The sequence below is a fragment of the Drosophila santomea genome, chromosome X (genome assembly GCF_016746245.2).
Source record: "Drosophila santomea strain STO CAGO 1482 chromosome X, Prin_Dsan_1.1, whole genome shotgun sequence".
NCBI lineage: Eukaryota > Metazoa > Arthropoda > Insecta > Diptera > Drosophilidae > Drosophila > Drosophila santomea.
The window spans coordinates 22,529,750-22,546,943 of NC_053021.2; the positions used below are offsets into that span (position 1 = coordinate 22,529,750).

At 47.6% G+C, this 17,194-nt stretch overlaps 1 protein-coding gene and 1 pseudogene across 1 annotated transcript; both read left to right on the forward strand.

Moving 5' to 3' along the window:
* Positions 1 to 5,637: 5,637 nt before the first annotated feature.
* LOC122756550 lies at positions 5,638 to 11,809 on the forward strand (annotated as a pseudogene).
* Positions 11,810 to 11,844: 35 nt separating this feature from the next.
* On the forward strand, positions 11,845 to 13,109 carry LOC122756551. The gene is made up of 2 exons (XM_044006637.1): positions 11,845 to 12,214; positions 12,286 to 13,109. Exons 1-2 carry the CDS (start codon positions 11,845 to 11,847, stop codon positions 13,107 to 13,109), a joined length of 1,194 nt encoding a protein of 397 aa, XP_043862572.1.
* The last annotated feature ends 4,085 nt before the right edge of the window (positions 13,110 to 17,194 follow it).

Sequence of the window (17,194 nt, forward strand, 5' to 3'; positions counted from 1 at the left end):
ATCAACGCAAAGCTCGAAATAGGAGTGGAGTTCGGCAACAGGCGACTCGTCATGAGCCTGCTAGTATTACCAGGGATAGTGGATGCATTGGTGCTGGGGTGGAATTTCCTCACGCAAGTCGGGGCCGAGATCAAGTGCGCCGGTCATGAAATCCGAATACCGGCCAGAGGCAGACACAACGGGTGGCTCGAGGAGAAGTTGTCGGTCGCATTAGTCCAAAAGGACGGCGAAGAGGACCACGTGAACAAATTCCTGGAAACAGAACTCGCGGAGTTTCAAGCCATGACCGGAACGTCGAGTATAGCCGAGCACACGATAACCATGAAGGACGATAAGCCAATCAAGCAGAGATACTACCCCAAGAATCCAAAGATTCAAGGGGAGATCAACGCGAAGGTGGACGAACTGCTGAAGATGGGGATGATAGAGCATTCAAGGAGCCCGTACAGCTCACCCATAGTCATGGTGAAGAAGAAAACGGGAAAATGGAGATTATGCGTGGACTTCAGGCAGATAAACGCGAACTCCATAAAGGATGCCTACCCGATGCCACGGATAAACTACATCCTCGATCAACTAAGGGAGGCGCGATTTATAAGCAGCCTGGACCTAAAGGATGGGTATTGGCAAATACCACTGGAAGAGTCAAGCCGGGGCTTCACGGCCTTCACGGTCCCAGGGAAAGGGCTGTTCCAATGGAAGGTGATGCCATTTGGGTTACACTCCGCGTCGGCCATATTTCAACGGGCCCTGGATCAGGTGATTGGACCGGAAATGTCGCCGCATGCATTTGCGTATCAGGACGACATCATCGTGATTGGCCGCACCCTAGAGGAACACAAGAGAAACCTCAGGGAGGTATTCAGTCGCCTAAAGAAAGCGAACCTGAAAATAAACCCGGAAAAATGCCAGTTCTTCAAACAAGAACTTCTGTACCTAGGACACCGCGTCACAAGCCAAGGGATAGGCACGGACCCAGAGAAGGTAGCAGCGATAGCCCAGCTAGAACCACCGTCATCGGTCCGAGAACTGAGGCAATACCTTGGAGTCGCATCGTGGTACCGACGTTTCGTGCCTGACTTCGCGCGCATCGTGAGGCCACTCAACGACCTCCTCCGCAAGGGTACCAAGTGGACATGGTCACAGGACCACCAGCAAGCCTTCGAGGAGGTAAAAGCCAGATTGGTTACCGACCCAGTCTTGGCGTGCCCCGACTTCGGGAGAACGTTCATCCTGCAAACGGACGCCAGTGACTACGGGATTGGGGCAATTCTCACGCAGGATACAGAAGATGGCGAAAGGGTCATTTCATACTCTAGCCGGACCCTAAACGGAGCCGAGAAAAACTACTCGACAACGGAGAAGGAATGCTTGGCAATTGTGTGGGCTATTCGGAAGCTAAGGCCGTACCTTGAGGGATACCACTTTAAGGTGGTGACGGATCATATGGCGCTGAAGTGGCTGAACAGCATAGAAAGCCCTTCGGGAAGAATTGCCAGATGGGCGTTGGAGCTGCAGCAGTATGACTTCGAGGTAGCATATAGGAAAGGCCGGTTGAACGTGGTAGCAGACGCATTGTCGAGGCAGCCACTGCCAGAGTCGGTCTCAGCAGAACCCGACATGCTGAGAAGAACACAGGACAAGGGGGCCGAAGCGGAGTGCAGCTGGATCAAGGAAATGCGAGAAAAACTTAAAGCACAGCCTCAAAAGTTCCCAGACTACGTGTGGGAGGGTAGCACCCTTTACAGGCAGATTCCGCATAGAGCAGGGAACGAAGATGTAATGACCTGGAAGCTATGTGTTCCGCGGCAGCTGAGAGAAACGGTCTTGCGTGAAAACCACGACGCCCCAGCAGCCGGTCATGTAGGCAGTCGGAAGACGATTGCACGGCTTGCAGCCCGGTACTACTGGCCAGGAATGCAGAGAGACGCAAGGGCCTACGTTCGGAAGTGCGAGGACTGCGCCAGGTTCAAACCGAATCAGCGACAGGCGGCGGGAAAGATGCTGACACAGATTCCGGAGGAGCCCTGGGCGACAGTGTGCGCCGATTTCGTCGGACCACTACCGAGGTCGAAACACGGAAACAGTATGTTGTTGGTACTGATCGACAGGTTTTCGAAGTGGACGGAGTTGGTGCCTTTGCGAACAGCCACGGCGGAAACGTTGCAGAAAGCGTTCAGGGAACGCATAGTTTCACGATTTGGAGTACCGAAGGTGGTGATCACGGACAACGGCGTGCAGTTCACGAGCCGGGTTTTTAAGAAGTTCCTCAACGACATGGGGATAAAACAGCAGTTTACGGCACCGTATACCCCACAGGAGAATCCGACAGAGAGAGCAAACCGCACGGTGAAGACAATGATAGCGCAGTTTGCCGGACAGAACCAGAGGAATTGGGATGAAAGGTGGCCCGAAATCATGCTGGCCGTGAACTCCAGTGTTTCGGAGTCCACAGGATACTCACCGGCATTTTTGACACAGGGCCGCGAGCCAAGACTACCGAACGCACTCTATGACAGAGAAACGCTAGGTACGGGAAGGCAACCACAGTCACCGGAAGGAAACGCTGAGAAGATGAGAGAGGTCTTCGAGATTGTGCGCAGGAACCTAGAGAGGGTGTCCCAGGACCAAGCAAGGCATTACAACCTGCGGAGAAGGCAGTGGAAGCCAAGCGTCGGTGAAGTGGTGTGGGCCAAGGAGCACCATTTGTCTAAAGCGGCTGAAGGGTTTGCGGCCAAACTAGCTCCGAGGTTCGATGGACCGTACCAAATTGTGGATTTCATATCGCCGGTGATATGTAAGATTCGCCACCGGACGAACAAAAAGGAACGCACAGTACATGTCAGCGACCTAAAACAGCAGGATCAGGAGGAGAAGGGTGGCCAGAACGTGGAGTCGGATCCATCGGAAGGCATGCAGGAGAACGACAACACCTGAGAACGGACTGGGTTCGGCAGCCGTTCTAGCGTCAGGCCGAGGCGAGAGTCAACGGAGACAGACTGCGAGTCTGACAACCATTACGGCGTCAGGCCAAAGCGAGAGTCAACGGCTGCGGACCGCGAGCGAACCAGAGTATTGCCGCGACAACCACCACCAGGGAAGAGTAAGGAACAAACGACGGGAAGTTGAGAGTGACAGCACCTGAGAACGGACTAGGCTCGGCAACCGTTCTAGCGTCAGGCCAGGGCGAGAGTCAACGGGTGCAGATGACGTATCCAGCAACCGTTCTAGCGTCAGGCCAAGGCGAGAGTCAACGGAAACGGACCACGAACGAACCAGAATCCTGCCTCCTGCCCTCAAAGGGGAGGGGCGGTACAACAGTACCGCAAGGCATGCCAAATAATTCTGCAGGGAAAAAAGTCGAGGATTACAAGGATGAAACGTTTTGTTTATATTCCAACTTACCGCCAAAAATTTGTTTATAGTCATCAAAGCTTAGGGAAGGGGGCGCCTCGATCACAAGGCGGTCGATCGGCACTCGATAGTGTCAATCGATGGGCAAAAACATCGGAAAAAGCAGCACATGACGGGTCACACTACGGAAATACCAGGGTCACCAAGTGGCAACGCCGCCCCAACGGGAGTTATCGGGATATGGCGAATGGTGTGACCAGGTGACGAGAAGACGAAAATGTGGAATGCGGGAAGAAGAGCGTAGAACGAAGAAGCATCACGGAAGTACGAATGAGCGGCAAAGTTTGAAATTAAGAACGAGGAATATACTCAAAGGAGATCGGCGCTGTGGAACTCGAGACGGAGCTGTGAGCGTTGACGGAATCCCAAGAGTGTTCCGCGGTAACCGCAGGGCCGGATTTTAAATTTTCCCGAAGAAAGGGGGAGATGTGAGGAGTTAATACTCCGCTCAAATGCGAATAGTGATCGCATAAGGAGGGCCTGCCGTTGCCAGTTACGCAACAAGGCAAAGCGTAGTAACGGCAGTGCGAAGCCCGGAGAAAGAGAGTTTGGAGACTCAGGGCTGGAGGAAGAGAGTTTGGAGACTGTATAGGAAGAGAGTTTGGAGACTCGGGAAGTGGAGAGAGAGAGGATGGAGACTCCGGACTTGCTGAAAAGAGAGTTTGGAGAGTCAGCAGGCTCAGAGGCAATTAACGGGACAAATCGAACTTTGGACCGGGCCAACGGTAAAATCATGGACTTTGGATCCGGAGACTGGAGACCAAAGGGATAAACCGTTATAGGAGGCCTATATAAACAGGCCGAGCGCTGGAAGCGGGACCGACAGTCAAGGAAAGCAAGTGTACGAGTCAGCAACGTAGAACGAAGTCAGCAGAGGAGCTACGACCGTGATAGTCACCAAGGAGCAAGATCGCTACGTCAAGACGTTCGGGACGAGAAGGTCTCCGAACTGAGACGCAGGTAGCTGAGGTCCAAACGACGAAGCACGAGTAGCCAGGAGGCAAACGACAGGAGAGACCAGATCTAAGCGGGCACCAGAGGAAGCGGCAGGGATTGTGGTGTAGACCCGGTGGACTGTGTAGGAGATCGCGTGCTTGAACCAGGCGATAGCCTGGTGTGTCCGTGCAATCCAAGCAGGCGTGGTACCGGCGCCGCCAGTCCGAACCAGACGTGGGGTGACGCGTTGCTGTTCCACAGGCGTATGCCTTGGGAATCACAGCCGTGAGCTTCCGTGAGTCTGCGTACGACAACAATTCTCAGCCCACGCGACAAGCGCCCATACCGAAGATCCGCGCCACCCAGGACGACGAAAGCAGCAAGACAGGGGAACCAGGCCGCCGAGCAGGACATCCAGGTCCGACCGCGCCGACAGGAGAGAAAGGTAGGGTGGAACGTTCGTCTTTCACTGGGCGTCTTGCTACAGGGACTGCGGCGTATCCGGGCGATAGCGCGGTGCGTCGGAAGGAACTGAACAAGCGTCTGGCGGGACCGGCCGGGACAGAGCAAGGGACAAGAGGTTGTGGCTAGCGAGGCGTATGCCTTTGAGAGCCCGCCAATTGTTCACCCTAGTCTGAGAACGGTGACGCTTCCCTAAGCCCTCGACCTTCCTTCGCGCGCGTCAGCGGCAATACCAGGCGAAGGGCCGACGCTACGACGAGAGAGCAGAGGCGTCCGGACAATTAAAGTGCATTGTAAACTGAGCTCAAATAAAGACCCGAGAACGAAACTGCGAGTGTTATTACTGGTAACCGGGTGATCACGTTATTATATAAATTTGGTGGGACGAACGCACAAACTCTACTGAGCTAGCCGCACGTATTCCGTAGCGAGCAGATAAATAAAATCAGTTCGTTACAACGTTGCTTGATTAGATAATAGTGATTGCTTATATATTTATATATTTCAACACGCATCTTTTTAGAAATTTCAAAACATAATCGAGTTAAATCTATTTGTACATCTTTATCATAGGAACCCTCCAAATCAGACAGTTGAATATCTAACTTTTGTAAGGATGCACACTTAGGAATTATATGTTTGTGATAAAGATAAATAACTTGTCGTAATATGGAATTCCATCAGAAAAAAAATACCCAATCTTAATAAAGATCTCCAGGACTCACAATCGAACTCAATTTTGTTACCATATTGATTAATTACAAAAACGTACTGCTTATTTGATTTCCTAAATCTAAAATTACACTTTATTGAGGGCATGCAAGGATGATCAATAATAGTTTCTGGCATCAGGAAGTCATACTGGTCAAGCTTCAGCTGTATATATTCCTTATATGTGAGCAGTTGCATCCATTCGTCTTTATCAAATCCAATGTAATTGTTTTTACTTAGTTGCATCCAAATCATGGCCGAAAAATTACGAGAAGTTGACAGACTACATTTCAACTTTAGGTTATGACCAACATAATATTCTAAACTAAAAACAAGAGAGAACGCTATAGTCGAGTTCCCCGACTATCTGATACCCGTTACTCAGCTAGTGGAAGTGCGGGAGAGAGTTTTCAACACTGACAGTTTTTGGCGGTTTGTGGGCGTTAGAGTGGGCGTGGCAAAAAGTTTTTTTGCAAATCGATAGAAATTTACAAGACTTATAGGCTGAATCATGTAGATTATATTGAATGTATTAAGTATAAAATAGAAAGAAATTTACAAGACTAATACAAAAATGAAAAAATATCAAAACATTTTTCAAAAGTGTGGGCGTGGCATCTTTGGGCGGTTTGTGGGCGTTAGAGTTGGCGTGGCAAAAAGTTTTTTGGCAGATCGATAGAAATTTACAAGACCAATACAAAAATGAAAAAATATTAAAACATTTTTTTAAAGTGTGGGCGTGGCAGTTTTTGGCGGTTTGTGGGCGTCAGAGTGGGCGTGGCAACATGAATCGACAAACTTGCGCTGCGTCTAGTACTCTGGAGTCTGTATGCTTCATCTCAACTTTCTAGCTTTTGTAGTTCCTGAGATCTCGACGTTCATACGGACAGACAGACGGACGGACAGACGGACAGACGGACGGACAGACGGACGGACAGACGGACATGGCCAGATCGACTCGGCTATTGATCCTGATCAAGAATATATATACTTTATACTTTTTACTCTACGAGTAACGGGTATAATGACTTCATGATTCTGGGTCTTTCGAGAAGATTTCATTCTTTTACTTATGCACGTATCCATTAGCTTAGAGTGCTTTATTCAAACTAAAAGTATATTCTGATCTTGGAGGTATATAAAGGAGGAAAACTCACCCTCAGTTGATTCAAAAGTCTTAACCAATCATCATGAACACTGTAGATCGAAATTCAAGCATTATAGTAGACTTTTAATATTTACTGGGAAACAACAAACAAGTTTTTGTAAAAGAGTTAGCGTTCATGCCGTCCGGAACTGTCATACCTAATTTCTTTCATTTTAAACCACCATTTAACATTAAGGAATTGGATAATGAAACTCTTAAGCAACAACATCTTAATCATCAGAAAATAACCGGATTGGACTGGTCAGCTGAAGATATTCTGTATACATGTCTTGAAGAAATACTTTCACCGCTAAACAAATACCGTACAGTTATCGTTCGTGGTAAAATTAAGAATATCTTTTTAAGCAAGTATTTAACAGCAAACATAATTGATATTGTCGCGGATCGGTTTAGGGCTATCGATAGTTAGTGAAGTTTCAATTTAGAGCCGCCAGAACTTGGAGATATTTGTGTTAGGATTTTGAAGTTTACGTATTAGGGCACACTAAATCGGGTGAGGCCAAGCTTAATTTCGGCGGGCTAAATCACTCCGTTTTTTCTATCACATTGAGAAGGAAGGGAAACTGCGGTATGTAAGATTAAGACTGTATTTCAGGTTAAGTTCAACCTATGTATATTCTACAGAATAAAACAACTCCAACTTCTCTGTTTGTTATCGAACACGAGGTGTTTTTCTTGGATGTTTAAAGGCATCTCCTCGTGATAGGCCGAGCGCACTCTGCGAGATGATGCCTACTAAGCATTCGCCCCCGCAACTGCGACCACCACGGCCACAACAACTGGCAACTCGGCCAGCTCTGCGAGTGTGGCTGGTGATCGGCAGCGGCCACAGACTCCGAAGGAAAGTGGAACAGCCGCCGGGAAAGCGGCAAGTAACCTGCAGCCCGCAGCAACGGGGCAGCTTACGGACTCCACGACTGTACAAGTGGCGGCCCTAATGGAAAGGATCGCACACCTAGAGTCGGAGCTGGTGAAGGCAAGGGCGAGTGAAGGACACGCAGAGGCCGCCAGGGATCCCGTTGGAATCGGGGCACGCGGCGTCGGAGTGAGCGGTGCGGCGAATGCACCGCTATGTTTGAGTGAAACAGTGCCATGTCTGAGAGCAGCACCACGGCAGGGTTCGAGTGAGAACCTGCAACCGAAGCTTGGAGTGACGCCATCTTTGGATGCGCAGTTGCCGGCACAATTAAGTGCAAGTCTGCCGCCACAATTGAGTGGAATTTTGGCGCCGACGCTCGGCGGCCATTGGGCAATGGGCAATGGGCAATGGGCAATGGGCAACCTGTCACACGAAGTTGTACAACAACAACAGTGCGCTATCCTCCGCCATTTTGTGTTACCGCCACGGCGCAGCCTGAATGAGGTTATGTTCATCCGCCACGGGAGCCAACACACAATTTGGAGGTATCAATGCCATCGCCCTAATCATATGGAACGGCGACGACGAGCATACCTGGGTGGACGCCACGCAGACTGCCTAATCTTCCCGAGTTTGAGGGTCAGCCAGAGGAATGGCCAATATTCCTGTGCGCGTTCACGGAGACAACGGCAGCTTACCAGTGTACAGGATTGGAGAACAAGGCTAGTGAAAGCCCTGAAGGGCGAGGCCGGAGCAGCAGTGAAGTCGCTGCTCATCCACCCCAGCAACGTGCAAGCTGTTATGGAGCAGCTACGATTCCGGTATGAACGTCCGGAACTACTGATCCGTAGCCAACTGGAGAGCGTGCGCGATGTGCAGCCAATTCAGGAGGCCAACATCGCAAGGATCGTGCCGTTCGCCACAAGGGTGAGCAACCTGGCAGCGTTCCTGCAGTCAACCACGAGTGGCTGCCAGCACTTAGGGAACCCAACCCAAATGGAGGAGCTGATTGCCAAGTTGCCTGTGAGTAAGAGGTTGGACTGGGCGACAGTGGTGCACCTAAGCGAGTGGCTTCATGAATTCGCTAAATTGGTGTGCACTGTCACGGACGTCGGAATCAAGGAGCACCCGAAGCGAAGGGTATTGCACGCGAATAGTGCTCGAGAGGAGGAGCGGTATGCAGACCGCCCCAGACGTTGCCCCTTGTGGGACAACACGAGATCAAGGACTGCAAGGAATTCAACCATGCTTCTATGGCAAAGCGGATCGAGTCCGTAAAGAAGTTGAGGTTATGTTTTTCGTGTCTCGAGTATGAACATATGGCTCGGCTCTGCAGGAAGGGCCGCGAATGCAACGTCTATGGATGCCGGATGAGGCACCACTACCTACTTCATGACCCAGCTGGACATCCCAGACGGCCGCCAGTCGCAGATGGAGGCCGCAGGAGGGATCAGCGGAGCAGCCAAGACCGGCAGCTGTACAGAGACAGTAGCCGACAGATACAGTTGCCACAGTCAGTGGATTCCAACGAGAAGAGCCTGCCTGCGTTAGCTGCAGTTATAGACGCGGGACGTGAGGAGGATGAGAGGCGATCGACATGCGATCGCCAGGAATTATCGCATCGGAACTTGAGTTGTGTCGATTCGGATGGAGGGCACCTGCTATTCCGGATTTTGCCCGTTACGTTGTACGGGGAGAACACGCAGGTCGACACCTACGCATTGCTGGATGAAGGATCGTCTGTTATGCTCATCGACGACGAACTTATCCGCAGCCTGAACCTGAAAGGTGAGAGTCGACAACTGAACGTGCAATGGTTTGGCGGAAAGCCCGTCAAGGAGCGCACGAGGATGGTTAGCCTGCAGATCAGTGCAGCGGGCAAGCCAAAGCGCCATGGGCTAAACAACGTATACGGAGTAACCAATTTGAAACTGCCGATGCAGAGTTTGCGTCGGGAAGATGTAAAGGCGGTGAGGCCAAGTTCCCGCCTGCCTTTAAAGCCGTACAACAATGCGACGCCAAGGATCCTAATTGGATTGGATCATGCGCACCTAGGAATACCCCTCAGAACCAGAAGCTATGGATCTGGAGGGCCATATGCAGCAGCCACCGCACTTGGATGGGTGGTATATGGACCGGTGAAAGGAAAGTCAAGTTAATCGCTTCAGAGATCGTGCCTCCTAGCCGTGCCACAGGATAATCTTCTGGAGAAGATGGTCAGCGATTATTTCGAGATCGAGAATTTCGGAGTGAAGCCGGCACAGCAAGTCGCAGCTGGCGGAGTGGAGCTGGCGCCGTCAGTCGCAGATGACGGCAAGCAACACGCGGGCCTTGAGTATCCTGGAGAAGACGACCAAGCGAGTAGGTCGACGATATGAGACCGGGCTGCTATGGAGAGACGACGAGGTGAGACTGCCAGAGAGCTACAGTATGGCACTCAACAGACTTGTCAACATTGAACGGAAAATGAGGCGCTATGTGGACTTCGCGCGGGCCTACAATGGAATTATGGACGATTACGTCAAGAAGGGCTACGCACGACGACTGGAGCCCCAGGAAGCCCAGAGGTCCCAGGAAGACAAGGTGTGGTACCTACCGCACTTCGGGGTGGAGAACCCGAACAAGCCTGGAAAAATCCGGCTGGTTTTCGACGCGGCTGCCAATGTGAACGGAGTGTCCCTGAATTCAGCACTGATGAAAGGCCCACAGCGCTACAAGCCCCTCCCAGCGGTACTCTTCCATTTCCGGGAAGGAGCAGTTGGGGTTTGTGCAGACATCAAGGAGATGTTTCATCAGGTATTGATGCAGCCAAAAGATAGATGCGCCCAGAGGTTCCTATGGAGAAATGGAGAAGATCGTCGGGAGCCTGACATATATGAGATGCAGGTGATGACGTTCGGAGCGGCCTGCTCACCCTGCTCGGCGGATTATGTGAAGACCGTGAATGCTTCGCAGTATAGCAGCACGGATCCGCGAGCAGTCCTGGCGATCAACGAGTATCACTACGTGGATGACTACGTCGACAGTTTCCCCAATGTAGAAGAAGCTATCGCCGTTTCGTCACGGGTGAGAGAGATACATGCAGAAGCTGGGTTTGATTTGTGTCCATTTACTTCCAGTTTGGCAAGTGTGGTCAGAGCGTTGAACCCACTTGAATCCATCGCTAGCGTCAGATGGACTGAAGCCGAGAAAAAGGTACTAGGAATGTACTGGCAGCCAGCTACAGATGACTTCAAGTTCGGCGTCAAATACCATCGAGTCCCAACTAACGTGATGACAGGGGAACGCGTCCCCACGAAGAGGGAGTTCCTGAGCCTGGTCATGTCTACGTTCAACCCGATTGGGTTTTTGAGCTGCTACATGGTGACCGCTAAAATACTAGTGCGAGAGATTTGGCGTTACCAGACACGTTAGCCGCAGCCTTTGAGAGCTGGCGGTAAGGAATGAACAGAATTGAGGAGTTTCGATGTCCACGCTACTACTTCGGCACTGGACGAGTGCGGACACTACAGCTGCACATCTTTGTGGATTCCAGCCAGTCGGCGTTCGCATCAGCGGCCTATTGGCGGGCCACCTACGTAAGCGGAGATGTACAGGCGCACTTCATATGTTCGAAGACGAAGTGCGCTCCGATGAGGACTATGTCAATCCCGCGACTGGAGCTTCAAGCAGCAGTATTGGGTACGAGGCTGATGGACACCGTCAGGCAAGAGCACGGTGTGGAGATCAGCACCAGTGTGCTATGGACGGATTCTAAGACTGTGCTGCACTGGATAAGCAGCACCCACCGGAGATACAAGCAATTCGTCGGAAACCGGGTGGCGGAGATCTTGGAATCCACGAAGGCGTCCCAATGGAGATGGATTCCGTCTGCAGAAAACGTGTCAGATGACGCGACGAGGCCGCACAAGGACGTAGACCTGAGTATTGGTTCGCGATGGCTAAGTGGCCCTCCATTCTTACGAGGACCGGAAGAAAGCTGGCCGAGATCGCGCGAGGAATGGAGTCCCCCGACGCCAGATGAAGAGGAGATGAAATGTGAGTTTGCCCTGGTCATGGCGAACTTTATATCGTTACGGAGATTTTCGAGCTACAACCGATTGGTGAGGAGCACCGCATGGGTGCTCAGATTTATTCGACGGTGCCGTGGACTACGCTCCGATCGAGAGGATCACGGACTGACGTCGATGGAGTGCGCCGAGGCCGAGAAGCGTTTGCTGAATACAGTCAAGGAAAGGCCGCCAAAGGCAGCCGACTGAATGGGTTGTCACCATACTTCGACGAGAACGGAGTAATGCGAGCCAGCGGGAGGATCTACGACGCAGCGTGTGTGCTATACAGCGCGCGACGCCCGATCATACTGTCTCACGAGGAGGCACTGGCGGAGATAATTGTGCAGCATCACCACGAGAGGATGTGCCACCAAAATGTGGAGGCGACTATTGGAGCGATCCAGCAGAAGTTCTGGATTACGAACTTACGGAGGCTGCTACGGAAGGAGATGAGTAACTGCAATGTATGCAAACTACGGAAGGCGCGACCTGCGCAGCCGGAGATGGGTCCCCTGCCAGAGGACCGGCTGGAGGCCAACGGATGGCCATTCAAGTATACCGGCCTGGACTATTTTGGACCGCTATTTGTGACTGTTGCCACACGGAGAAAAGGTGGGTGGCATTGTTTACGTGTCTAACCACAAGGGCTATTCACTTGGAGATGGCCCACGATTTGTCTACAGATTCCTGTATAATCGCCATGAGGAACTTCATGAGCCGCCGTGGACCGGTGGTCAGGATAAGGAGCGACAATGGAAAGAACTTCGTTGGAGCCGATAGAGAGGCCACGAGGTTCAACGAGGTGTTTGAGCCTGCACGGATCCAGGGCGAGCTGTCGTCCAAAGGAATTGAGTGGATCTTTAATTGCCCGGCGAACCCAGCTGAGGGTGGCGCTTGGGAAAGGATGGTGCAGTGCGTGAAGAAAGTGCTGGCGCACACAATGAAGGAGATCGCGCCCAAGCAGCACGTACTGGAGAACCTGTTGATTGAGGCGGAGAGCATAGTGAACTCTCGTCCGCTCACTCATCTACCAGTGACGGTGGACCAGGAGGCTCCACTGACACCCAACGATTTATTGAAAGGAGTACCCGATGTTCCGGATCTTCCCAAAGATGATGGACTGGAGTCCAACAGATGCGTTACCAGGAAGCAGTGGCGCATAGCAAGAATAATGCGGGATCGATTCTGGAAGAGATGGGTGCATGAGTACCTGCCAACACTTGTGCGCAGGGAGAGATGGTGCAAGCACGTCGAGCCCATTCGTCGAGGAGATCTGGTGTTCATATGTGATCCGGCCATGCCACGAAGAGAGTGGAAGCGAGGCGTCGTGGAAGAGGTGTTCACCGGGAGAGATGGAATCCCTCGTCGAGCGGCGGTGCGGACTAACGATCGAGCCAAGACGACAATGCGACCCGCTTCGAAGCTAGCTGTCCTGGACGTGGTGAATGCGAGAATATATAAAGAAGTAACAGAACAACCACACTTATTGATCTTACTCAGGGAATAAACGATCTCTTGAGATTTAGATCAGACATTTTTAATTCGGAATATACAGTGTGCTATTCTGACGAATATGGTTTACAAAAAGAGCCTAAATCGCTTGAAAGCGAACAAACATATATTGTATGTTCTCAAAAGGGCCAACAACAACCTACGGAAGGCAATTATAAGCAATGGTGATAAAACCATGCGATGGTAAAAACAATAGTAGAAATAGTTTTAAATACATTACGAGGAAATCATAAAGTCAATACAGCGCATGTAAGTGCTTTAAAAAAGTATAAAGATGCATTGCGATATATTTCATGTCCAAAGCCTACATTAAACTCTAAGAGAAAAGTCCTAATTCAAAAAGGTGGTTTTTTTACCAATTCTAATTAGTTCGTTGCTTTCAGAAATTTTTGGAAAAATTTTAAAAAATGATCAAAAATAAGGATAATTTAAATAAAGTAATTGTAATGAACCCGAATACCTTAAAAAAATTACTTAATAATGATCGAGGGAAGGAATTAATAATTACAAAATTTTTACCAATTTTAAATAATAACAAAATAAGCGATTTTGATAAATGAATTAAGTTTCGTCAAGAACTAAGTTTCTATCAAAATAAGAAACGTAGTAAATCATGGAATACTTTAAATGAACAAAAATCATCCTTAAATTCAACGAGAACAGCTGGATCTCATACAATAGAATGGATTAATAAAAGTCCTAATACATCAAAGTTTTCACCGAACATGTCGGAGCTCTCGGATTTACCTCAAAAAACTGATGAAGAAGATTTTAAATCAAAAGAAACTGCTAAGTTATTGAATGTTAAAAAAGGCATTTCACGTTCAAGAAACGAAGAGATTCCGGACTTACCTCTAGAAAGTGATGATGAAATTCCAAATAAAATTAACGATAAACGAAAGATAAGCAACACTTAGTTTTCAGACGATAAAGAAGATATAAAAAAACAAGCAGTAGTAAGAGTAAAGCTTACTGAAAAACAACGCAGGTTAAGAGAAGAGTTAAATAAACTTAAAGCAACGGACACATTACCATATCAAAATTTAAATTATATAACAGGTCGTGAAAAATTGCGAAGATCAACTAGAAAAAATTTAGTGCAAATAGGGAAAAACAAACTTAATTGGATATATACCAATAGCAGAAATTTTAATATTGATGGCTGAACCCATATTGTCGGACATTGTTTATTGTTTGTTGTTTTTTGTTGGCATGTAAAGAAAACAAAAAAATGAAGTCTAGTGTAAGTTAGTTTAGGGCGAAGGCGGGAGCATAATAAAGCTCTCTCTCGCTTTTTGCGAATTCGCCACGTCTTCGCCAACATCTGTTAAGCTAGGCCTAAGAACATATATGTTAAATAGAAGATAAAGTCGAAAATTGAATTCAACCCGCCAACACGCATTTCTTTTCGTTGTCGTCGTTGCGAAATTAAAATCTAATTATTCTTGCCACCAAAGATAGATCAATCTTTTTAATAAACTATTTAAAAACTTCATGGCGCCCCCGGGTGGACAAGATAATTAGTTAAACAAAAGGCAACATTTAATTAAAGTGACAGTGACACATATATAATATATAATATAATATATATATATAATATATAAAAGTGCATCATAAAAAATTGTTCTTTGTTTTTTTTTGTGAGGGCAAATAAATAAATATATTGTTGCCTGCGACGCGCTATTGTGTTTAAATAATAAATATATCTTAAACATATTCCGTGTCGGTCGCGAAATACCTTGCTTCCGGAATTGCCGCCACCACCGAGGAAACTTTTAAGGAAAGTGGCCGCTAGAATTAGCATTCGGAAATCATATGTATTTGTGCAAAAAATTGAAAGCTAGAGTTATAAACAAATTTAATGTTTATTGTCTTGTGCTGAAATATTGCACCTCGCTTTCAGTTCTTGGCACATATGTACATACGTATCAATATAGTATAGCTAGATTGCATGCAAATTATTCAATTTATTGGTTTGTAAAATAAATACACATACATATATTGAACCGCTTTGGACGCAACATTTATTTATTATTTTGTACTGTATTATTGCAATCACTGTCGCCCCGTTTTCGTTGTTCTCATCAGAAAAAAATTTAATATACATTTCGAACAATAATTTAATAATTTATGAAATTAAAAATAACCTATTTTTTTGGTTTAATAAATTTCTAATTATTGATTCGAAGGTTATTAAATTATATTGTCGGTCTGATTGAGATAATTTGTTTCGGCCATTTATTTATTTAATTCGGAAATAATATTTAACTAATTTAATTTAAATATTTAATTTAAAATGAGCCTAGAAACCAAAAATAAATCGATTCTGGAAAAGCAAGCTCCAAAGTCAGGTCAGAACAATTTGCCGATTAAATGAGCGATTAGAAACGGGATCGATTCCGCTATTAGAGGAAGAATTGAAATGTCGACTAGAAAACTTAAATGCTTCAATTAATAAGGCAAATCAATTACAAGAACAGATAGAAGACATAGATTGTAGCGATGAATTTGGCGATGAGTTGGAAGAACTTTGTATAGTGACCAAGGCAAAAATAATGTCCCTGTTGTCTGCCTTGAAGGTAGCAAGCGTCAGCGAAGCTCCGGGATCAGCTGCTGTAGCTCCAACTCGTGCGCGACTTCCGAATTTGGCATTGCCAAAATTCAGTAGAGATTATTCGGAGTTCAAAAATTTCATCAGCCTTTTCGAAACTTTGGTTCATAAAGACGCCAGCATTCCAGTTATCGAAAAATTTAACCATTTAATTTCATGTCTCTCTGGTGAAGCTTTAGGAACAATTAAAGCTTACCAAGTCACCGAGAGCAATTACGAAAAGACACTAGCCAGTTTAAAAAAGGTTTACGATAACGAATGCCTCATCTTTATGAATAATATATCAACATTGATTAGTCTTCCTAAAATATCGCATCAGTCCGCTTCCTCCTTGAGAAACCTTATCGATACTGTTTCGTCGATTTATGGTTCTCCGTTATCGAAAGGAGATGATACAAAAATTTCGAATGCAATGTTGATATATTTGGTATTAAATAGAGTCGACCCAGTGACCAAACAAAAATGGGAGGAACAGCTCGATTATGAGACTTTGCCGCTTTGGGCCGATTTTGAAAAAATGTTAAATCGCCAATATCAGCATTTATCAGCTGAAGAATCGACAAAGCCGAAGCAAGATAAAATTGTGTAGAGCAAGCCACATAATCGTAGCTCATTCTCGTGTTCCTTCTCCAACAGCAAGCCTCAGCAAACGTGTAGCTATTGCAATGCAGCAGATCATTTGCTACAGAATTGTAGCCCCTTTGGGCGTCTCTCTGTAATGCAAAGGTTCAAGTTTGTTAAGTCTGCTTCTTTATGTATTAATTGTCTGCGAAAAGCCCATACTGTTTCGAAATGCAAAGGCAAAAAGTGTCGAGTTTGTGACCGATCACACCATATTCTGCTTCTCAGGCACTGGAGAACAGTTTAGCGTTGACACCCCCGCCAGAGACCATGTCTCCTACTTTTACCCAAGATAAGCCTTTCACTTCACATGGTATGCATGCCACGTCCTTGGACAGGGTGATTTTGGCTACGTCAATCGTAAGCGTCCGTACGAAAAACGGAGAATACGTTTTAGCCCGAGTTCTGCTGGACTCTGGGTCTCAAACGAATTTTATAAAAGAAGAACTGGCGAACCGCTTACAGATTCGTAGAGAGGAGTCGTGCATCAACTTACTTGGTATTGGCGAGTCCAATTCTCAAGTCAAAAAAAAGGTACACACAGTGGTGAAGTCGCGAATAAATGGTAGTGAGTTCTCGTTCGATTTCTGGATCTTAAAGTCGATCTCCGGTTACCATCCTGATCAGTCGGTGAACGTCAGTGATTGGAAGATCCCGAAGAACCTACCATTAGCAGACCCATATTTCTACAAGTCACAAAAAATTGATATGTTGAGAGGAGCAGAATCATTTTTCGAATTTCTAGCTGTTGGTCAAATTAGACAAGGTCCTGACTATCCAACTCTACAAAAGACACTTCTTGGTTGGGTTGTTTCGGGCAGATACAAGTCTGCAATCCTGAAACAAGT